The following is a 23,892-nucleotide window of genomic DNA, read 5'->3' as shown; positions in this document are numbered from 1 at the left end:
ATTTACAGTTTCACCTGGAAAATAAAGATTTTTTACGTGACAGAGGTGTGTGTGTGTGTGTGTGTGTGTGTGTGTGTGTGTGTGTGTGTGTGTGTGTGTGTGTGTGTGTGTGTGTGTGTGTGTGTGTGTGTGTGTGTGTGTGTGTGTGTGTACAGGCCGGTGGAGGACAGCAGCCAGCCCCCGGGCCGAGGCGTCCTGTCCATGCAGGGTCTGACGTATGGGGTGGTCCGAGTGGACACGGAGGAGCGGCTGTCGGTGCTCACCGTGCAGGACGTGGGCACCGTCACACCTGGAGGTAAGTCTGAGTTGTAAAATAGTAACGGCAACCTTCATTTCAATATTTTGCAATGAGAAGGGACAGACAAAGGAGGTAACGGATGTTTAAATATTCATTCAAAGTGAATGTCCGACACACTGCGCAGTGTCCCTGTCTGATCCAGATTCTACAAAGTTTCTGATTGTTTTTTTTTAATGTGCAAATCTAAAATTCTCTCTCTGAGCCTTGAAATCCCTCGTGATTCTGTGCTGGATGTGTTCCGATGTGTGTATTCAAACTAAAGCAGCTGTGCACCATATTTGTGCGATGATGTTCTGAACGACAGTGTGAAAACAGCGTGGCGCTGTGACAGGGTGATGAACACACTGTGAGGCATCAGCTGCATCTGCAGCTTCACATAGTTTCACAGAGACCCGGCTCGGCGCTTGTCAGCGTGCTCGCGAACTGTGGTTACTTTGGATTTATTACACTGCGCGTCTCTACACGTTTCTCATCATTCATCCAACTGCAGCTGTTCAGATAATCAATCAATAGATTTGTCATGTTAAGCTGCTGCCTACCGCTGTCCTGCTGACTGAGGCTGCAGTTAGCGTTAGTGTTATCCAGATCCACGTCCACATTATGGAGCATCTTCCTCCCACTAACTCATGTCACCACAGCTAACGTCCATATTTCAGAGCATGACTGATTGAGGTGCATTCGTGTTTTTGTAAGCATTTTTTGCTTGACATTGCCTTCCAGTGATTGGACGGAGCGCTGAGCCTCCTCAAGTACAAAATTAAACGTGACGGCATGGAGTTGGAATCATCTGCAAATAATTCTGAATTTGGCAAGAAAAAGAGAAGAAAAATGCAACATGGGAGATAGTCGGTGACAAAGTCGAAGCTGTAGGAAAAACGAGATCAACAGCAGAGATTCAGAAAAGATGACGAGCCATAAGAAGGGGTACAACACAGAAAATATCTTTTAATGAAGACATGGGAAGCCAGCTGAAGAGCAGCAACATCCCTTCTGAAGGCTGATACATAAACAATGAATAAACAATGCAAATGTTTTTTGAGGCAGTAAATGACATTACACGATTCATATTAATCTTTGAGCATAAAGTGCTCCAGTATTTTCAACAATCTATTAAACATGCCCAATATCCCATATTTATGAAGGTAAACACGTTGAATAAGACGGTGTATTTTTATTTTTCTGCTGAAGAAATATATTTGATCCATCATGCGCTTGTTGAGATTGAGACACGTCTGGTTTTTTAATCCATGAAGAAGGCAGTGAGGACTCTGCAGGTGCTGCAGCAGTTAATCAAACATCACCATCACACAGCCAGAGCTCTCCTGCTGCTGTCAACTCACACCACCTAGTGTTCACAGCCGGAACTGCACCCTGCTGCTCCACCACTGCCAAGAAAACTCAATTACTGAGCAGCATAATTAATCTGTCAGCTCCATCCGGGTGCATTTGAACCTGGGGAATTATCTTTAGTATCCGCCTGAATTTTTTATTGAAAAGCTTCAAGGTGAGACATAAAATCGAGGAATACAGAGGTGATGTGATTTGTTTGGTGAATCACTGCAAAACGCCCTTTAAACCCCTGCAAGTGCTTATTTATATGTTCCACTTCGTTCACAGTTTTATAGTAGTTAGGGGTGTAATGAAGCCTTTCTCCTCCTTTAAATGTTTTTAACCCAGTTACATTACATTTGGGTCAAAACAACCGACTTCATGCTCTAATGACAACGTTAGATAAGCAAGTGAATTTGGATAACGTTGCTGTTGGACTCATCGGTTCCTCCTCTTGAAGATATTTCTAATGATGCAACACTGAGTGACTTGTGCAAGCAGAATTAAGGAGTGGATCTTGATTTCCGTGTGTTTGTGTGTGTGTGTGTGTGTGTGGTCCACTCAGGCCTGGTGTGTGTGGTGAAACCGGAGGGCGTCCCTCAGCTCTGTCAGACGGATGAGATCGGGGAATTCTGCGTCTGCTCCATCGCCACCGGCACGTCCTACTACGGCCTGACGGGCATGACCAAGAACACATTCGAGGTGAGACGGCTGGAAAATGCACAAATACACAAACCCGGGCACAGATTATCCAATACGTGTTCATACAAACTAATACAATAACATCAGGAAACATAAATTAAGACAAGACAGTGGAAAAAAAAAAGAAGTAGTTTTCGAGAGTCTAAATGTTCAGGCACTGAGAACTTCTATACAATGTGTAATGACTTTACACTGATTACAAACGGAACAATCAAATTGCAGCCTTATCTTTGATGACGTTTATTCCACAATGCTTCTTGTTGCTGTGGAGTGTGAGTTTCAGCTTGTGATGTCACATCGTGCGACGCTGAAAACAGTCTGAACGAGCGCGAACAATCGCTCGAGGAATCGATGAACACCCGAGATGTTTGGATGGTAACAATGGCAACCGGGTTTAAATCGGAAATCGTTTTCGATTCCCACTTCTACAGACAAGTTAGGAGAGGAGAATATTAAAAAAGAAAAACAAGGTAGGGCATGCTAAAGTAAGTCAAGAGGAGTGAAAAGACGACAAATTAAGATATGACAAGTTTAGGTCAGGAAACAGACGATGAGGTACGACAAAGGTGGGTCATACAAATATAAAGTATGAAAAGAGAAGATAAAGTAGAACAGAACAAGATAATATAGGATACAACAAAATAAGATCAGAGAAGATGTTGTTAAACAAGACATGGGTAGACAAGTTGTTACAGGGCAAGATCATATCAAAAAAGACAAACAAGAAAAGACATGACAAGACAAGTTAAGGGGAAATAAGATCAAACAAGATAAAGAAATAATAAAAATAAGACGGGCTGAATAAAACTAAGACAAGACATTCGTAACGTTAGACAATTCAGGAGCGAAAAAGATAAAGAAGGAAATAAGATGACAGGGTGGGACAGAAAGACGAAATTATAGATGTCAGGGTATGTATGGTATTCCATGTCTGGAAACAAGAGCAGAGAAGAAAGACAAACAGATAAATGGATTAATGGGACTTAATCTGTAAATTAGCAACAGTACAATGATACAGAAGAGTAACTAGTTACTGTATATATTAAGGTACCTCTGAATTAAAAAAACAAAAAACAATTACTCATTCCCAGTAACTTACTGAAAACTTCTCATTTGTCTTTTAAAATATTTTTTGCTTGATTCAGCAGCTCATATTTCTTTGAAGAAAAGTGACCTTTTGTTAGTTGAAAGAATGAAATCGGGTCCAAGATGATATCTAATCGGCTACAGACACTTTTTTCTGACCTTTATTTTTAGATTTGTGTGAAAAATAAATGCGCTTATCTTGTTTGAAGTTGTGCAACTATTGCGTAACTCTTCATTAAACCAACCGTGGGGGGGCACTGCATGTTCTCCTTTAACATCACATGTGCTTGATTAAACCCTGCGGCAGTGACATTATCCATATCAAAGTCCAGGCCTGAAGGTTCCGTGACATTTGGCCGATGCGGCGCCCGCTTCTGTGTCTTTGCGGCTGCAGGTTTACCCGGTGAGCGCCAGCGGAGGTCTGATCAGCGAGTACGCCTTCGTGCGGACCGGCCTGCTGGGCTTTATCGGGCCCGGCGGCCTCGTCTTCATCACCGGCAAGATGGACGGCCTCATCATGGTGAGCGGGCGGAGGCACAACGCCGACGATATCGTGGCCACGGCGCTGGCGGTGGAGCCCATGAAGTTTGTGTACAGGGGCAGGTGAGTGACCACAATGCTTTGAAATACAAATACTTTTAGTCTTTACAGAATATGAAATATAAACTTTCGTCCTGAAGCTATAATCCTTGAACGACATCAGAGCAATAACACATTTTACGCCATATTTAAGCTACTGATCTGTTGTGTCCACAGTTAAGAGCAAAGTGAATGTCGGATGTTTCTCTATCGGGGGCATTATGAAGTATTTAAAGGTTTACCCTTTGGGGTATTAACACCAACAGCAAGGATATTTTGAAAAAGGAAACTTAGTTCATTTATGAATTGCTGTTTTACCCTCAATTCAAACGTTTGCTCTAAACTGACACCACTTTTGCCCTGACGCGGCAGCTGTCTTGCCTGCAGTTGCAGATCCACCCTGAACTGATTTGTTTTGCCCTTAAATATTGCCTGTTTATCACTGACGTATGCCAGTTTTGCCCCAAAAGTGCCACAGTTTTGCCCCAAAGGGTTCTCTTTTTCCCCAAAGAGGCCTCAGTTTTACCCGGAAGTCGGGCAAACTTTGAGGCAGAGTGTCCCTGTGTTGCCATAAAGTTTTCCCCGAAAGTAGTTTGTGTAATTGCTCTCATGAGGCACCAGTTTTTCCCTAATGTGGTGCCTGTTTTGCCCTGAAGTGGTAGTAGATTTGCATTAAAATGAAGTTGGTTTTGCCCCAATGTCGGGGCAGTTTGTCTCTGATGTGGCACCTGTTCTCCTCTGGATTTTCCAGATTTACTTGGTCAATTTTTGCCCAAAAGAGGCTCCAGCTGGCAGTTTATACCAGAAGTGTGTTGCCAGTTTAGCCCTAATGTGCCTCTTTGTTTCCACTGATGTTGCCAGATTTGCCATACAAACCTTACCCTAATGGGTCATAACCTTTGCTTCAAGAGAAGGATGACCCGAAATATCCCCCTATGCTCTGTAAGGGTCATTTGGAAGAGTGAATCCTCACCTGAGGTCCAGGACTCCCACTGGTGATCTAGTTTCAGAAGTAGAAGTTCAGATCCGTTGTTATCTCTGGAGATGAATATTCAGCAAAATAGCTTTGCCCCGATACTCGGATACTTTTGTGAGGTAGCAGGAAAGGAAAAACCCACAGTGATATGAAAGTCAGGAGTGGACGAGCCCACCCAGGGGAGCCGGCTGAGGCCACGCTGGGAGTCAAATGAATCGTTTCTCGCATCATTCCCAGAGAGCAGTTGAAACTCAGCCGTACGTCCCGCTCTGGCACGTCCACCGCCCCGCTGATAAACGAGCGCCTCCGCAGCACATAATAAATCTAATAAAGTAGAGCAACAGTGGGTGAATCCAGGAACAGTAGCACGCTGAAGTTTAATTGTGTCCACGGCCGCTGAGGAGGAAATTCATCTTTTACTCGACAGGCTCCAGTGACATTTTTTGATTTTTTTTTCAGGAGCTATTCAAGTTCCACTTTAAAGAGCAGGCAGCTGTAGGAAGAAGAAAAATGACCGTGACATGAAGCTTTAGCTGCAGGTTCACCGCTCCTCTGGCTGCTGATCTTCTGCTGCTGTTTGGCTGTCATGTGGCGCTGCTTTTGCCCCAACGGGCAGTGTGACTGGAGTGTCACTGAGACTCCGTCATTCATTTGTGTGTGAGTGTGTGAGTGAGTGAGTGAGTGAGTGAGTGAGTGAGTGAGTGAGTGAGTGAGTGAGTGAGTGTGTGAGTGTGTGAGTGAGTGACGGAGCTTGACCTCCCGCAGAGCAGGAACAGACCAGAAGAGCAGGTTTTGGAGACGTTTGGACCCATTTGTGATCAAACTGGTGGTACAGGAGGAATGATAAAGAGAGATTAATTTCGAAATTATTCCACTTTACATTTTCGGATCAACACCTGATTGGCTCTGAACATTGTGTCCTCCTCCTCTTCCTCTTCCTCTTCCTCTTCCTCCTCCTCCTCCTCCTCCTCCTCCTCCTCCTCCTGCAGGATAGCTGTGTTCTCAGTGACTGTGCTGAGGGACGAGAGGATCGTGGTGGTGGCCGAGCAGAGACCAGACTCCACCGAGGAAGACAGCTTCCAGTGGATGAGCCGCGTGCTGCAGGTAGTGCTCCTCCTCGTCCTCGTTCTCGTCCTCATCCTCGTCCTCCTCCTCCTCATCCTCCTCCTGTTTGTCCTGCTCCTCCTCCTCCTCCTCCTCCTCCTGTTTGTCCTGCTCCTCCTCCTCTTCATTCACCTCATCATCTAACTCATCTTGTTTCACCCCTGATCCTCCTCCCATTGCCTCTCTTACCCCTCGACCCATCTGCATTGTCCTCCTCTTCCTCCTCTCCTCTTCCTCTTCCTCCTCTTCTGATGTCAATCTTGCTCTTCCTCTTGCTCCTCCCCTTTTTCTTCTCTGACTTTCTAAATGTTTTTTCCTCCTCTTCCTGTTTGTCTTATTTGTTGTGGTCCTTCTCCAATTCCTCCCCATTTAGTCCTGCTCCTCTTCCTCCTCTTATTGGTCCTCCTTGCCCTCCCCTTCATCATTATTTTCATCTTCTTCCTCATCTTGCTGCTAAACCTGATCCTCCTCCTCCCTCTAATAGTCCTGCTGATTTTTCTCCTCCTTCTACTCCCCATGATTGCTTTGCTTCTACTCATCTTGCGCCTTTTTCTCCTCCTCCTCCTGCTGCTCTTCTCCCCTCCTCATTCTCCACCTCCTTTTTCTCCTCCTACTGTTTCCCCTGCTCTTTCCGTCCCTGCTCCTCCTCCAGTTTCTCCTCCTCCTCTTCCTCCTGTTCCTCTTGCTCTTGTGCTGTAAGTTGCCTCCTCGTCCCGATGTGTTGCGTCATGTTTTGTGCTCTGCAGACTCTGCAGCAGGTTTCCATGGCAACACTCGCTGGTAACTTGTTTGTAACCTGCTGCTGCTTCAGAATACAACAAAGGAGACGTCATGTTCACTTTTGCTCCTTTTGAGCCCCCGATGGAGAGAAAGCGAAGAAGAAGAGACGCCTCTGACCTCCTCTGTCACCTCTCCTCTCAGGCCATCGACAGCATCCACGGGGTGGGGGTCTTCTGCCTGGCTCTGGTCCCGGCCAACACCCTCCCCAAGACCCCCCTGGGGGGAATCCACCTGTCAGAGATCAAGCAGCTGTACCTGGAGGGGGGGCTGCACCCCTGCAACGTGCTCATGTGCCCCCACACCTGCGTCACCAACCTGCCCAAACCCCGGCAGAAACAGCCAGGTGTGTGTGTGTGTGTGTGTGTGTGTGTGTGTGTGTGTGTGTGTGTGTGTGTGTGTGTGTGTGTGTGTGTGTGTGTGTGTGTGTGTGTGTGTGTGTGTGTGTGTGTGTGTGTGTGTGTGTGTGTGTGTGTGTGTGTGTGTGTGTGTGTGTGTGTGTTGCTGACGCGCTGCTCTGTGCTGCAGAGATTGGACCTGCCTCTGTGATGGTGGGGAATCTGGTGTCAGGGAAGAGGATCGCTCAGGCCAGCGGCAGAGACCTGGGACAGACCGACGACAACGACCAGGTAAAAAATAAAAAAAACCTTCTCATTATACTCTCAACTTTATATCCTATATTCTTGTTTAAAATCTCCATATTTCACCTTTAAATTGTCTTTCTTCATATTTTATTCTCATCATTTCAGCTGTTTCAGCAGGTTTTACACCTTTATCCTGCTTTATCTTCAGTATTTCCAACTTTAGTATTTCAAGTTATAATGTCAACATATAAGATTTTATTCTCAACATTTTGGTTTTGATTCTCAACACGCTGACAAATCTTCTCATTTATTGGCATTATTTGACAATGTTAGGCTTACGGTATCTTTTTACTTTATTCTCAACATATATTTTCAAGATTTCTCCTTTAATCAAATATTTCTTTGACATTTTTCTTGATATTTGAACAATTATTCTGTGGATTTAGATGTTTTAAATCCTTTTACAATCTCCTCATTTTAACCTTGGCTCTACTGTAAACCGATGTGTCAACATTTCAATTCTCATTTTCAATGTTTCCACATCAAATGTGAATGTTTTGAGTTTTACTCTCAGAATTTCTGCCTCTATCGTGATTATTTTGATCTTTGATTGTACATTAATTTTAAACATTTAAAAAAAAAAAGTCAAAATAAAATTAACATCGATTTTCAAAAATTCAAGTTAAAATGTCAACATTGTGAACTAAATTGTCAACGTTTTCACTTTATGAGTCAAACTTTCTCAACAATTCAAACCGAAATCGGAACATTTTGACCCTTGTTTGTTACATGTCTCCTTTTACTCTCATCTTTTTTCTCATTTCCACTTTCATTCTCAGCATTTTCATTTTTCATAGAATCATTTTGACCATTTATCCTTTTTAATTCTATGTTTAAAAATTCTAATCTCAGTCTCACAAATATCGATCTTTTCATCCTATCATTTTAACCCTTTGTCTCTTCATTCCACACTTCATCACGACATACTGATGACGAAAAGCTATTTTCCTAATCGGCTGATAGAAAAGATCTTTTTGAGAAACGTGTATTGATTGGCCATCACAGTGTGCAAATTAAATCATAGTTTGAGTCGTGAGGAATCACACGTTTCTGTGAAAGCATCTGGTAAGCGTGTAGTTTAATAAGATCAGCCGCTTTCATTTCACCTGCTCTGAAGTTTCACCGTCTGTGCTATCGATTGTGCTGCTTCAATGCTCTCTGCAGTAAAAAAAAAAAAAAAAAACAATCGTGCACCATCAGCAGCGAGCAGTGAGTTAGCGCGGAGAGGAGCTGCAGACGTACTCACACACGCGCCGCAGTCTGGCCGTATGAGATTTTTATGTCTTCTGTCTGTGCTGCACTTTTAGATTAAATGCTGATGTTTGAGTGATTGAATAGCAGGACGTGTAAAATGACGCATTTCAACAGGATTTTCACCGTGAAGCGTCCCCAGAAAGCACAGTAGAGCAGAGAACGTGATCTTTAACGCTTTATGAGACACCAGTGAAATACTTGGAGATTAAAATCACACATTATTTTACAATTTCTTGCTTTAATATTATTAAAGCAGCCCACAATTCTTACAAGATTATTGCACAATGTTCTAATTTATATTTTACCACATCCTACACATTGTTTATTACTACTGGGCTACATTGTCGTGAGTTATTTGCAAAGACTTCACATGAAACATGACTTATATTTCTATATATATGGTTTTTAAATTTGTGTTTAATAACCTTTGAATGAAAGTTTATTTTGACAAATCCTATTTCAACTTTTTCTTTTGTTAAAATGCCTCATGTTTTGGAAAAGTCTTAATTTTGGCAAAAACCTGAACAGGTTGTAAATTAACCAGACAATTGACTGAAACTCTACGCCCGCAGTAAATGCATGAGAAACAGCAGTTACTTTTACTCAGACAGTAAATTTGGCTGTTCTCTTCATCATTTTTTACACTTTGGTCTTCTCACAGCAGGTTTTTAGCTCACAGGTCATATGTAAAAGCATCATTCAGCGTCACTGACGGAAATTAAGAAAAGCCAAAACACAGCAATGCTTACATTCCATTACTTTCCACATGTCAGTGTTATTCACGACTATTTAATCATACATTCTCTGACTGTCATCACTGTGCTATTGTGAGCTGGAAGCAACAGAAAGAACTGTGGTCGTTAGCAAATATGAAGAAAATGTCATTTTAAATAGTTAAAATTCAATGAACATGTTTTTTTGTGTGTTTTTGCAGTTCCTGTTCCTGTCTGAAGTTTTGCAGTGGAGAGCTCAGACCACCCCGGACCACGTCCTGTACACACTGCTCAGCTCCCGGGTAACAAAACACACACAACCACACACCTTCCACCACGAATACACTACACCAAAATTCTCTGGTTTCATCACAGATGTGATTTTTGCATACATTTCTGCTAAAAAACATTAACATTTCACTGACTTTGCTTCTGTTTATGCACACATTAAGAATCATCGTGTCAATGTGTGTTTCATCCTCAAGTACGGACATTAAACCGCAGCTCACATGGTTTTAGCATGTCATATCTTTTGTCTCCTGCAGGGGGCGGTGTCCAACTCCCTCACCTGCCTGCAGCTGCATAAGAGGGCGGAGCGAGTGGCGGCTTTGTTGATGGAGCGCGGCGGTCTGCAGGAGGGAGACCACGTGGCTCTGGTCTACCCACCAGGTCAGACCTGCTGCACAGCTGAAGTCTGAGATTCTCTCTGCGACCGGAGGAGTTTGTTCAACTGTCGGTGTGTGTTTGTCGCGCAGGAATCGACCTGATCGCTGCGTTTTACGGCTGCTTGTACGCCGGCTGTGTGCCCATCACGGTGCGACCGCCTCATCCCCAGAACATCTCCACCACGCTGCCCACCGTCAAGATGATCGTCGAGGTCTGACACCTGATTCCGTCGGCACAAGCTACAGCGAAAATACAAAAGTTACAACACCAGCACACAAGTTACAGCACAATACAGAAGCTGCAATACAAATAAAAAAGCTAAAATACAAAAGTTAAAGCATGAATATAAATGTCACGGCACAATTAAAAAGCTATGTTGATACAAAAGTTACAAAACAAATACAGAAGCTACAACACTAATGCAAAAGTTACATCACTAATACAAACAAAACAAATACACAAAGTACAGTTCTCATGTAGTTTTTGCTTTTGGATTTTTGGCTTTTGCATTGTGATGAACCTTTTGTAGTTAAACTCTCATTTTTAAAGTTGTTTCTATCAATCGAAGAACTAAACTGATGACCCTGTAAAGCTCGTCAAAACAAATGGCCGCCAGCAACTTCAGTTTGGCTCACGGGATGACAGTTCAATCCAAAAGTGTTAAAAATGACAGCGTGGACTGTTTCACTAAGAAAAGCCAACAAAACTCGACATAGAAAACCCAGAACTGACCAGCAGATGGCAGGTACTCACAGGTACCAGACCTGCAGTAACAGGCAGCAGGAGATGTGACCGTCCTCCTCCTCCTCCTCCTCCTCCTTCCTCTGCAGGTCAGCCACTCGGCCTGCGTGATGACCACAGCCGTCATCTGTAAGCTGCTGCGCTCCAAGGAGGCCATGGCCACCGTGGACATCAGGAACTGGCCCCCTGTCCTGGACACTGGTACTGGTCACCTCTGTGATTCTTACATTATACTCCTGAACAGCAACAAGGAGATATGAGCTGATATATGATAGATTTCATCATGCGTTCAAACTTGGAAATACACAAGTTGGAACGTTCTCTTTCCCTGTCTGGAGAGTTCATTTAAGAAGAAGTCAGAAACTGAACAAAGAATAACCACAAACAATGATACCACTAACAGTCCTTCTCTTTTCCTCTGTTGGATTTGAAATCTTTGGTTCTCAGTCAGACGATGTGTGGGGCTTTCAGACGGTTGCTGTCACGGTTGTGTTTATTCAATCATTACTGCCACTGTGTCGACTATGAAGCAATCTTAAGCATTGAAAATACACCCATGTGTAAAAAAAAAAGGAGGATCATTTCATTAATTTCTCTCTGTGCAAATATTTTTCATATTAACATGATGAGAACAGGAGCTCCACACTCTGTTAGCTTCTTTTAATTATTCCTGAAGGTACCAGCAGAATAAAGTTGAGCAATCAGACTTACTGTCCATTTTCACACTGAAGCTCCAAGAAAACGTCTCAGACTGGTGAAGTCAGAGTTTGTTGTTCAGTTGAATGGAAGGATGTTTGGATGAAAAGTCTTTGAACTGGAGGTCGGGTCTGACCCTGCAGACGCTCCCCTGGAGTATAATCAAGGAAATATTTGTGCGTTTGTGTTGCAGACGACCTGCCAAAGAAGAAGCCTCCAGCTCTCTATAAGCCCACCAACCCGGACGGCCTGGCTTATCTGGACTTCAGCGTGTCCACCACGGGCATGCTGGCCGGGGTTCAGGTCAGCTCAGACTTCAGCCTCGTCTCCCGGGCTCACTGCTCCTTCATCTCGTCAAACACAAGTTTTCTTACTGGAATATGATGAAAAACGTCTCTCGTGTGCATTACATAAACCGTCTCCCCTCCCGGCTCCCTCCAGATGTCCCACAATGCAGTGGGGGCCTTCTGCCGGTCGGTGAAGCTGCAGTGCGAGCTGTACCCGTCCAGGGAAGTGGCCATCTGTCTGGATCCGTACTGCGGCCTCGGCTTCGTCCTCTGGTGTCTCTGCAGGTCGGTGCCACTCAGAAATATCTTTAAGAAACCTGCTTGCAGGTGTGAAACTTAAAGGGAAAGGAGGTAAAAGGTTTGTGACTTCAAAGCAGCAATGACGCGTGTTTCTGTTTGTTCATGGTTGTATGAACGCTTCTTTTACGGCCTGTAATCCTCGTGTTCACACCCAGCAGATGATCAGCACCGTGAAATTGATCTTGTTTGTCCTGCTGTCTGTCTGTCTGTGTGTGTGTGTGTGTGTGTGTGTGTGTGTGTGTGTGTGTGTGTGTGTGTGTGTGTGTGTGTGTGTGTGTGTGTGTGTGTGTGTGTGTGTGTGTGTGTGTGTGTGTGTGTGTGTGTGTGTGTGTGTGTGTGTGTGTGTGTGTGTGTGTGTGTGTGTGTCGCGGTGGTGCAGTGTGTACTCGGGCCACCAGTCCATCCTGATCCCCCCGGTGGAGCTGGAGTCGAACCCGGCGCTGTGGCTGCTGGCCGTCAGCCAGCTGAGGGTGCGAGACACCTTCTGCTCCTACAGCGTCATGGAGCTGTGCACCAAAGGACTGGGCCTGCAGACCGAGGCGCTCAAGGTCACACACACACACACACACACACACACACACACACACACACACACACACACACACACACACACACACACACACACACACACACACACACACACCCTGTTTTGGACCAATGTTCAGGTTGTTTTTAGTCAGCAGCTCAGTTTTGCGGCTGTTTTTAAACTGGCATGAAGTTGATGTTTGTATTGGTTTCAAGGTCATTTTGAACTGGTTCTAATCGGGTTTAATGAAGCCGGTTTTGAGTTGATTTGACTGTTTGTTTGTCTGGTTTTATGATGGCATTTAGACAAGTCTAAAACTCAGTTCTGTGTTTGTAGTTTTCAGTTTTTAAACTGCTTTGAAGCAAAGTTCTTTACTGATTGAAAAGCAGTTTTTTTTTTTTCTCGTTTCAAGATATTTTGAACCAGTTTTAACCTCCATTTGAACTTGTTTTACAACTGAACAAAACAAAACCCTGATCTACAAACATTAAGCGCACATATTCCTTCTTGGTACAAGTGAACTCCTGCATCCTGAATGTGAAAAAAACAGCCTCTGAGCTCAGTGGAAGTCTGAGTCTGTTATTTTAACCGGCTTCACTTGTCGTCTTTCGGGAGGCGTTCGTCCTCCAGCTCGTCTGTAATGACCTGGAGGACACGTCTGAGTGCTGCTGCTCGCTCTGATTGGTCACCGGTAGAAACTGTCGAGTTAATTTTAGTGATTATCTGTCTTTTACATTTCCATGGAGACGGACGGTCGAATGCAGAGTGAAATGAGATTCACTTTAGTGGCCTTTTCCTCATGAAACACTGGAAAAAAATACTTTTTTTATAATCCAACTCTCAACACTGGAACGTGAACTAACCAAGGAAATAGCTCGCAGCATGAATATTTCTGTTTTGGGCTCATTTGGCTCCTGTTTGATGTTTTCATCTTAAAAAAAATACGAAGAAATGTAAAGAAAAAATGTGTTTCAGTTTAAAACTGTCCACTGAATATTACTCAGGCTGGGTGATTTGGCCTAAAAAATAAAAAAAAATCTATGATTTTTTTAAAGAAGGATTCGAGTTTCGATTGGATTTTCAATTTTTCTTCTCAATGCACTTAAAAGTGACAGCAGACATCAGATATATTGTGAAAAGTGCATTTTTTTCTTTATAATTCACTAGATTGTTGGATGATGGTACTCATCATGTGATCCTCATCACAGTCTGTCAAATGCTGGAATATGTGTCTTTTTTTTTCTTTCAATCTGATATAATTTCTATCAGATTAAAGTACCTCCCCTCTCTCCTGTTGGTGTCGCAGGCTCGGGGTCTGGATCTGTCCCGGGTGCGAGCCTGTGTGGTGGTGGCGGAGGAGCGGCCCCGGATGTCTCTCACACACTCCTTCTCCAAGCTCTTCAAAGACCTTGGCCTCCACCCGCGCTCCGTCAGCACCGCCTTCGGCTGCAGGGTCAACCTGGCCATCTGCCTGCAGGTAAAACACGCTGAGACCGCACACACTCTTTGTAGTAATACTATTTCAGTGCTATACACACACTGAATCACAGTTTACATTTTGAGAGAACAGATTTGTGTTTGGTGGATTATTTCTTTGCTCTCGCAGTTATTTTTTGGGAATGAATCTTATTATTTAGCATGTAAACGGTCCCACCAGAAAATTCCTTGTTCGAATCCCGAGTTTGGCTCCAGAAACAAGTGATGAAGGTTAATTGTTGACTGTGAAGTGTGAGTGTGTGTGTTTGCACTGCAGACTTGTTCACTGCTCTGTGATTGGCTGCAGGGCACGTCAGGACCGGATCCAACCACCGTGTACGTGGACATGAGAGCGCTGCGACACGACAGGTACCACCACGCTTTCATTTTAGTACTTCAACTTATTTGTGTTCATTGTTGTTATGTAATTTTAGTTTAATGTAATTTACACGCTGCAGACTTCTTTTAAAATCTGAAGTGAAGAATACATTATTGTATTTCGGTTTATTTGAGCGTCGACGTCCACAATATGAATGTTCAAACCGTTTCACGTTATTTAACAAGGAACATTCATACTTGGTTTCTACGTTTGTTTATCATCGTGTACTTTTTTTTACATTTGATTAGAATTGGGTTCGAATCAAACGCCTTTGATTGACAGTGTAATAAAAATGTGAGTATTAATGTTTTCTGTGTGTGTTTGTGTCTTCCAGGGTTCGGTTAGTAGAGAGAGGCTCTCCTCACAGTCTGCCCTTAATGGAGTCCGGCAAGGTGAGATGATCTCCCATTAAACTACACAATCTGTGTTGAGATATGCAGAATACAGCACAGAATCAGTAAATTAAGCAAGAGTCAATAACATATAAAAAAATGGAATTTCAATAGATTTCATTCTGAAAAGTGTACAAACGTTTTCAGACAAACTAAACGAAGCCAAGAAACCGTCCGCACAGAATCACAATAACCACGCTGGCTTTATTATCTCACTAAAAGAAACAATACTCACAATTAATGATGTTTTCACAGGGAAGTGATTCCTTTCCCACACAATCAAATGTATTTTAATGTCTTGATAAAGAAGTGATTTGCTTGTGAAGGCCGGCAGAGGAGGAAAATATCTTCACCTGCAGAAACCAACTCTCCCACATTCAGTCCAGTCCGGACGGGAAAATCTGTTCAGAACAAACACGTTTAAAACTGAGATTCTAATAGGAGATAAATGTGATTTACAAAAAGCGTTTGTTTTCTGCCTTTAAATCACATTGATATGTTTGAGTTGGTAGGTTTAAGCTTGACTGACTAGTTCTTTGTTGAGTAGTTGGTTTGAATTGCGTTGGATTAAAGCTGGTTGAGTTTGATTTGTGTTGAGTTAATAAATGTTAAACAGATTAAATCATCTAATCCGAGAAGTAAATAATGATAAATAAAAAAAAAAACAAGTGGAAGATGGAACTGCCGGATCTTTTCTTGGTGCTGGATGAGTTGTTCATTCGTCATCTTCTTCTCCCACATCGACACAAAAAGAGAAAACATCACGTTTCAGATCAGAAACCCGGCTGGTTCTGACTCACTGCATGTGGGAGGACGAATCAGAGACAAGAAAACTCTTGTTTCCCCAGTCACTTCTTTTTATATCTCTCTGGTCAGTGCGTCTTGTTGTGTTTGTCGTGCTGCAGAGCGGAAATTCTGTTTCATTGACGAGGGGGAAAAAGAACACCAAACCTGCAGTGCCGCGGCACAACGTGGAAATATTTCAAACCAAACTGCCTCTGAAATTCATCAAACACCTTAAGATTCAACCACCATGTGAAAAAGGTCAAAGTCCAAAAGTAGCATAAAACTGGTCTAATGTCAAACTGAAGAGGGCAGATGGAAAGGGGGAAGGTGTTCTTTGTTTTTGTTTATTTAAGTTACAAATGAAACAATTTGTGTACTTGTGTATTTGGCAGTTTCTATCATTAAGTCCTTTAATATAAAGTTATTTATGTTCCTGAAATTATGTATTGATGAAGATCAATTATCAGTTAATCCAAGGATCAGTGGTGTAAAATGGTTTACCTGCTAAGTCTACCAACTGTGGTTGTAGTGAACAAAATCTCTTTCTCTGCGAGTTTGAGGTGTAAATGTGTGTTAAATACAGTCATTTATCCTCACAGGAAGAAAAAACACTCTGATGCAGTAACTATGACAACGTCTTATTTTCATCTAGATTCTGCCTGGAGTTCGTATCATCATCGCCAATCCCGAGACGAAAGGTCCGCTTGGAGACTCACATCTGGGAGAGGTCAGCACACACACAGTGATCCCATTGGGATTAAAAATCAAACATTTGTATTGGAGTATTTCAGATGTTAGTAATACTTCTTTTACACACTGGGTGGCAGCAGTGAGTCAGCAGGTTCATTCATGGTTGTCAGATTTCTTATTTGCTTCATGAGCTGCTTCTTCTTTCTTGGACTGAATGCAGGCAGACATGTAAAGTGGCTCACTGCACCCCCTTGTGGTACAAAGTGGTATTACAACAGTGATTGGGCTGTGGTTTGTTCAGTGCTCATTATTTTAGTTTAAACATTTTTTGATTGTAAATGTTAAATAAATGTTCAATACTTTCCCTTCACCTTCTCAATATTCGTCCTCCTGCAGATCTGGGTGCACAGCGCTCATAACGGCAGCGGGTACTACAGCGGGTACGGGGAGGAGGTTTTGCAGTCGGACCACTTCAACTCCCGGCTCAGCTTCGGGGACACGCAGACGGTCTGGGCCCGGACGGGATACCTGGGCTTCCTCCGCCGCACCGAGCTCACCGACGCCAACGGAGGTAAGTGGCGTCCCCCGGGCCGTCGCCGAGGTCCGGTCCGGTGCAGAGGGTTCTGACTCTTGTGTGCTGCCACAGAGAGGCACGACGCTCTGTTCGTGGTGGGAGCTCTGGAGGAGGCCATGGAGCTGCGGGGGATGAGGTACCACCCCATCGACATCGAGACCTCCGTCATCCGCGCACACAAGAGCATCATGGAGTGGTACGTGCACTCGTCCAGGAGAAACACCATCTATATTTAGAAATAATTAAATATGATTTATATGAACCCTGAACGGAATATAAGCACTATGGAAAATGGATGAATAACTCGGCATTGGATTTTTTTGTTTGATTTTGCTACTTTCAAATAAATATTTTAATAAAACTACTGCTAATAATAACAGTTTTTTGTTTTTAAAGATGTAATGAAGACATTTTAATTCATAAACATTTTCACTATATTCTTTAACTTTTTATTCATATATTTGTTTTCATATTTTTTCGGTAATTTTCTTCCCTTTTCTTACTTTCTTCTTGTTTTATTTTTTTATATTTTTTATTATCTTGTAATTATTGTTATTACTTTTTTAATCTTTTTTTTTGACATTTTATCATTTATCTTGGTATTTTGTTTTTGAAATAAATTTTTGCTCTAAACTTATTCAATATTATTATTACCATGATTTTATTAAATTTTTTTATGTTTCATAATTTCTTCTTGGGATTTTTTTATTATTCTATTAATAATATTATTATTACTCTATAAAAAATAAATACTAATAGTATTTTGCTCTAACTTATTCATTGTTATCATTTCTGTAATTTTTTCTTATGTTCTATAATTTATTCTTGGTATTTTTTCTGATATTATTATTAGTAGTACTATAATATATATTACTTATTTGATCCTATCATTACAGTGATTATGTCCTTTATGGTATTTTTAAAATTTTTTATTATTGTTTTGTTCTAACTTATTCAATCATAGCATTGCAATGATTTCATTTTTCCTCCTGGTATTTTTCAATGCTTTTCTTGTCTTAATGACTGACGTTTCCTCCGGTCTGTGGCCATCAGCGCGGTCTTCCCCTGGACCAACCTGCTGGTGGTGGTGGTGGAGCTGGAGGGCTCGGAGCAGGAGGCCCTGGACCTGGTTCCCATGGTGACCAAGGCGGTGCTGGAGGAGCACTACCTGATCGTGGGCGTGGTCGTGGTGACGGACATCGGCGTCATCCCCATCAACTCCCGCGGCGAGAAACAGCGCATGCACCTCCGCGACGGCTTCCTACAAGACCAGCTCGACCCCATCTACGTGGCCTACAACATGTAGCCTGCTGCCTGAGTGTGTGTGTGTGTGTGTGTGTGTGTGTGTGTGTGTGTGTCTGCGTGTGTGTGGGAGCGAGCATGCGTTTGTATGCTGTGCATATTGCCGTTGTTGTTCCTTTCTTTCCCCCCCAGAATCCAGATGTACTGTATTTTTGAACCTGCGTGCGGTGTGTTCTTATCTCGTCCGTTTTCTTTGAAGTCGTGTCGTGCCGGCTGATTGGCTGATTGGAGTGCGTGATCCGCTCGCTGGTGTTCTGATCATCTCGCTCCATCTCGTGACCGTTACTGGGAGATCCCTTCGGGGGAACACTGTGTACGAGGCGGCGTGTCGTCGTTCAGAGGCTTTAGCAGGTAAACAAAGAGAGAGAGGCAAAAAAAAAAATACAAAATACAAAAAAAAACTAAAAACTAGAGACTGTAGTCTGTCATCATGTTTTACTGGTCGAATCAAAAAAAAAAAAAAAAAAAAAAGCCAAATTTGTGATTTTCTTTCGACGAGAACAGGGGCAGCCAGATTCTTGTAAAAATATAAATACTGTACATAGACATAATAATCTATATGGAGAGGTAACTAAAACACAATGAGGTGTAGTAGCCCCTATATGCAGCTCTCTCCACCCGCACCCTGTGTGTGTGTGTGTGTGTGTGTGTGTGTGTGTGTGTGTGTGTGTGTGTGTGTGTGTGTGTGTGTGTGTGTGTGTCCATCAGTCTGTTAAAGTGCGACAGGGACATTTTCTATAGTTTCATTGTGAATCGAAGGCCGATTTTCCAGCAGATTTTAACCCCGAGACGATCAAAGAAGAAGCATTTTTGTATTCATTAATCTGGAGAGTTTAAACTCTTTTAAACTGAAAATATCAGAGAAAGATCAAACGTTTGTGTAATTTCAGGATCCAAAGTAAAACAATAAAGGTACAAATGCTCCTTTTTTGGGGGGGGGGGGGGGGGGGACAGGTTTGGAAACTTTATTGTGATCTTTCCTGGAGGAAACGCAAAGAATCAACTAATTTAAAAAGCAATGCAGGCAGATGTTGGTGTGTCAGAGCCACGATGAGTGAAGAAGACAAAAAGAAAATGTGTTTAAAAGAAAATATATTTAAAAGTTAAAGATTGTGGTGGAAGTGGTGCGTGTGAAGTTGAAATATTCCAGAACACGGTCAAAAGAGTTCAGGAAACAAAATCAAAATGTCAAGAATAAGATTGTTGTTCGACAAAATAGTGAGAATAACATTGAAATCACGAGAGGAGAGTTGATACAGTGGGGCAAAAAAGTATTTAGTCAGCCACCGATTGTGCAAGTTCTCCCACTTAAAATGATGACAGAGGTCTGTAATTTTCATCATAGGTACACTTCAACTGTGAGAGACAGAATGTGAAAAAAAAATCCAGGAATTCACATTGTAGGAATTTTAAGGAATTTATTTGTAAATTATGGTGGAAAATAAGTATTTGGTCACTTCAAACAAGAAAGATCTCTGGCTCTCACAGACCTGTAACTTCTTCTTTAAGAAGCTCTTCTGTCCTCCACTCGTTACCTGTATTAATGGCACCTCTTTGAACTCGTTATCTGTATAAAAGACACCTGTCCACAACCTCAAACAGTCAGACTCCAAACTCCACTATGGCCACGACCAAAGAGCTGTCGAAGGACACCAGGAAAAGAATTGTAGACCTGCACCAGACTTGGAAGAGTGAATCTACAATAGGCAAGCAGCTTGGTGTGAAAAAATCAACTGTGGGAGCAATTATCAGAAAATGGAAGACATACAAGACCACTGATAATCTCCCTCGATCTGGGGCTCCACGCAAGATCTCATCCCGTGGGGTCAAAATGATCATGAGAACGGTGAGCAAAAATCCCAGAACCACACGGGGGGACCTGGTGAATGACCTGCAGAGAGCTGGGACCAAAGTAACAAAGGTTACCATCAGTAACACACTACGCCGCCAGGGACTCACATCCTGCAGTGCCAGACGTGTCCCCCTGCTTAAGCCAGTGCATGTCCAGGCCCGTCTGAAGTTTGCCAGAGAGCACATGGATGATACAGCAGAGGATTGGGAGAATGTCATGTGGTCAGATGAAACCAAAATAGAACTTTTTGGTATAAACACAACTCGTCGTGTTTGGAGGAAGAAGAATACTGAGTTGCATCCCAAGAACACCATACCTACTGTAAAGCAAGGGGGTGGAAACATCATGCTTTGGGGCTGTTTTTCTGCTAAGGGGACAGGACGACTGATCCGTGTTAAGGAAAGAATGAATGGGGCCATGTATCGTGAGATTTTGAGCCAAAACCTCCTTCCATCAGTGAGAGCTTTGAAGATGAAACGTGGCTGGGTCTTCCAGCATGACAATGATCCCAAACACACCGCCCGGGCAACGAAGGAGTGGCTCCGTAAGAAGCATTTGAAAGTCCTGGAGTGGCCTAGCCAGTCTCCAGACCTCAACCCCATAGAAAATCTGTGGAGGGAGTTGAAAGTCTGTGTTGCTCGGCGGCAGCCCCAAAACATCACTGCTCTCGAGAAGATCTGCATGGAGGAATGGGCCAAAATACCAGCTACTGTGTGCAAACCTGGTAAAGACCTATAGTAATCGTTTGACCTCTGTTATTGCCAACAAAGGTTATATTCCAAAGTATTGAGTTGAATTTTTGTTATTGACCAAATACTTATTTTCCACCATAATTTACGAATAAATTACTTACAAATCCTACAATGTGAATTCCTGGATTTTTTTTTCACATTCTGTCTCTCACAGTTGAAGTGTACCTATGATGAAAATTACAGACCTCTGTCATCATCTTAAGTGGGAGAACTTGCACAATCGGTGGCTGACTAAATACTTTTTTGCCCCACTGTATATTACGGTATAAAGTTCAAAGATTTGAAGATAATCTTCAAAGTTGAAGAATTATAATAGTTTATTAATCTCAAGTCTTGAATTGCTACTTAAACTGGTGTTTTTCTCCTTGTAATTTGACACCAGCCTCATCAGTGTGACGTTCGCTGCGGCATCCTGCTTGACGGCGAATTTAAAATTCTAAACTTCACATTGCGATTTTAAAAACAGGTTTTCTGTTTCAGACGTTACTTAAAGTGGCTTTAACACGTTTTTCAGGTTGATTTTAAATCACTGGCGTCAAACGAGCCCGAAACACCGACGACGGCGATTTGATGCACTTTTTTTTACAGATTTTATGAAAAAACCTGGAGCTTTTAAAGACGCTTTCGGCACAATTTCACAAACTCTGACGCCGACGCTCCTCCATCAGCACCACATGACCGCAGGGTCGGATCCTGTTTGACACCCTTGATTTAAAGCAACACTTAGAAAACAGAATTCTGGAGGTTTTGATTCTCGGTGAGACCCTGAAGCAGCGGCGTGCCACTGTGTGAATAAAGCAGAAATATATTTAAGACGGCGAGCGTGACGGCGTCGCTGCAGTCTCGCGACTTTTACTTGAACTTTGTCCTTTTGTCGGTTGACAAAGAGGCTGCACAATGAGAACCGTCTTCCTCGGGTCCAATTCAGAGCAGAAACCAGAGCGACTCGGCTTCAGTTCAGCTGCAGGCGGTCCAGTCCAGTAAACGTGGGGTGAGCTGCAGCGCCGCCTGGAGGCCGTCGGGAGGAAACGGGAACTCCCAACGTGAAGTTTACGTAAAGAGAAGCTCCTTCTGTAGCAATAATCCCCACAGGGACGCTTCTTCACTGCAGAGACGGAATATCAGAACTCTTCCTCCTCTAATGACTTTATTATTTAAGTGCCAATCTGTTCTTTTAATATATATATAAAAAAAAAAAAAAAAAAGATTTATCTCATTGTCAACATCCAGGTACATTTAAAAGTAAACCTTAACATCCAGGCTAAAGTGTTGACTGCGTGTAGTTTGGCACCAGCCTCCTTGTTTCATCCAACACGATGGATAATGTCTCTATTTATGATCGTCGTAACATCGCTTCAGCTGTTTCCTGCTTTCACCGAAAACACAGATCCAAATACATTGAGTGCTCGTAGTTTGACACCAGCCTCATCGCTTCATCCCACAGGACACGGCGGGTCGGTTTGTCGTTGTCGACATCCGGGGAGTTGTGAAGTGAGGAAGCTTTAAAAAAAATAATCGTCAAAAAAAAAATACAAGATACAGCTGTGAGTGTTGTAATTTGACACCAGCCTCAGCACTGTGTGCCGGTTACAATCTGATCCCATGAGCACACGACTGAATGCTTGCTCTTGTCAAACGCTCACTAAATGAATGTAAACAGACGTCGCTTGTAATTTGACATCAGCCTGACAGATGACCATATATGGAGATCCGCGGCGAGCCGATGTCATCGTGTCCAAACAGCACTCACGTCAAACTGAGCATTTTTAATCTGTTGATATATGTTCATATAAAACCCCAACATCTTATCTGTTTTCCTCTGGAATCTGCAGTGAAGAACATCCTGTGGGTTTTGGTACAACAGCTACCAGCTTATGTGCACTGTCCCGAACGTATATCAGATTTTAAAGTAGAGAGTAAAGAAAGTATATGAAAAGTTTTATCCCGGGACTCGAGGTGAACTGTGAAACGTTTGAGTCTCTACGAGTCGCAGGAAAACGTCCTATTCAGAGAAACTCATTTTAAAAAAAAAAAAAAAAATGAAAGAAAAAAAAAAAAGAGGGTTTGTTTACATGTAGAGGGTGAATCACGTGTGTCAGCATCTCATTTCTCTTTCCGTTTCTTCATTTTTACAAGAAAAAAAACAACTTTATGCATATCGGAAGTTGCTTTGCGCTTGTTTTGGTTCGTTGGTAGCAGCGTAGAAGTCACGTTTCAGTCCCTGTGTGTGTGTGTGTGTGTGAGTGTGAGTGTGAGTGTGAGTGTGAGTGTGTGTGTGTGTGTGTGTGAGCGTGAGTGAGGTGGAGGTCGATATAATGAAGGAAATCCCATCAGAAACCTGAAGGATTGGTCTGTGTGTTGGAGAGAGGCTGCAGTGTGTGTGTGTGTGCGTGCGTGTGTGTAAATAGTGTTGATTTTGTACGGTACAAGTGTGTGTGACTTGTTTTGTACACATGATAAAAAAGATTAAATGACACTTTTATAAGAGCCTGCTATTGGCTCACCGTCACACTATACAGTGCAATAAAGTGCTTTGATTGGCTAAAACTCAGGCTGGTTTTTTTACCTTCGACCGCCAAAGTTGAAGCGACGGTTCCTGTCTTGGTTTTTGGCTGCGTGTATTTATTTATTTGTTGGTTTGTATGCATGTATTTTACCAACTGTTTGCAAAAATTGTTTACCCAAATTACATTTAATATTCAGGGACGATTTGTCTTTATCTAAGGACGGTGTCGTCAAGGTTTGAAGCGATTGGGTCACAGTTAAAGGTATTTCCGTCATAATGCGGTCGGTTTTAATCCGATTGATGTGGAACCAACGCCATCATGTTCAGTTTTCAATTCTCTATCCTCTGATACGTCACATGATGCAGTGACGTCATCACCATTGGTTACCGGTTCGGGGTCAAAGGTCGGGCTTATTGTAAAATAAGCGTGCATCAGTGATAACATGAAGCAATTCAAACGACCATGAGAAATGATGGAGGGAGTGGAGTGGTGGATCGAATAACC

The 23,892-nt window shown here is 42.8% G+C and overlaps 1 protein-coding gene across 1 annotated transcript in view; it reads left to right on the top strand.

Annotated features, from left to right (window-relative positions):
* The window catches only part of LOC308125520 (disco-interacting protein 2 homolog C-like), a 54,722-nt gene extending 35,996 nt beyond the window's left edge, over window positions 1-18,726 (top strand). The window contains exons 19-38 of the mRNA XM_080489353.1: window positions 156-295; window positions 2,193-2,329; window positions 3,810-4,018; window positions 5,960-6,074; window positions 6,996-7,197; window positions 7,380-7,480; window positions 9,684-9,764; window positions 10,008-10,131; window positions 10,218-10,339; window positions 10,959-11,070; window positions 11,759-11,868; window positions 12,007-12,137; window positions 12,532-12,700; window positions 13,985-14,155; window positions 14,462-14,523; window positions 14,868-14,925; window positions 16,364-16,438; window positions 16,798-16,972; window positions 17,048-17,171; window positions 18,029-18,726. Coding sequence (XP_080345479.1) covers window positions 156-295; window positions 2,193-2,329; window positions 3,810-4,018; window positions 5,960-6,074; window positions 6,996-7,197; window positions 7,380-7,480; window positions 9,684-9,764; window positions 10,008-10,131; window positions 10,218-10,339; window positions 10,959-11,070; window positions 11,759-11,868; window positions 12,007-12,137; window positions 12,532-12,700; window positions 13,985-14,155; window positions 14,462-14,523; window positions 14,868-14,925; window positions 16,364-16,438; window positions 16,798-16,972; window positions 17,048-17,171; window positions 18,029-18,281 — 2,671 coding nt within the window. The 3' untranslated portion in view covers window positions 18,282-18,726. The remainder of the gene's footprint in view (window positions 1-155; window positions 296-2,192; window positions 2,330-3,809; window positions 4,019-5,959; window positions 6,075-6,995; window positions 7,198-7,379; window positions 7,481-9,683; window positions 9,765-10,007; window positions 10,132-10,217; window positions 10,340-10,958; window positions 11,071-11,758; window positions 11,869-12,006; window positions 12,138-12,531; window positions 12,701-13,984; window positions 14,156-14,461; window positions 14,524-14,867; window positions 14,926-16,363; window positions 16,439-16,797; window positions 16,973-17,047; window positions 17,172-18,028) is intronic.
* Window positions 18,727-23,892: the final 5,166 nt, after the last annotated feature.

Source organism: Lipophrys pholis (assembly GCF_963383615.2).
Source record: "Lipophrys pholis genome assembly, chromosome: 20".
Lineage (NCBI taxonomy): Eukaryota > Metazoa > Chordata > Actinopteri > Blenniiformes > Blenniidae > Lipophrys > Lipophrys pholis.
Note: the sequence above shows the minus strand (reverse complement) of the source record. Positions and strands in the feature narration are given on the sequence as shown.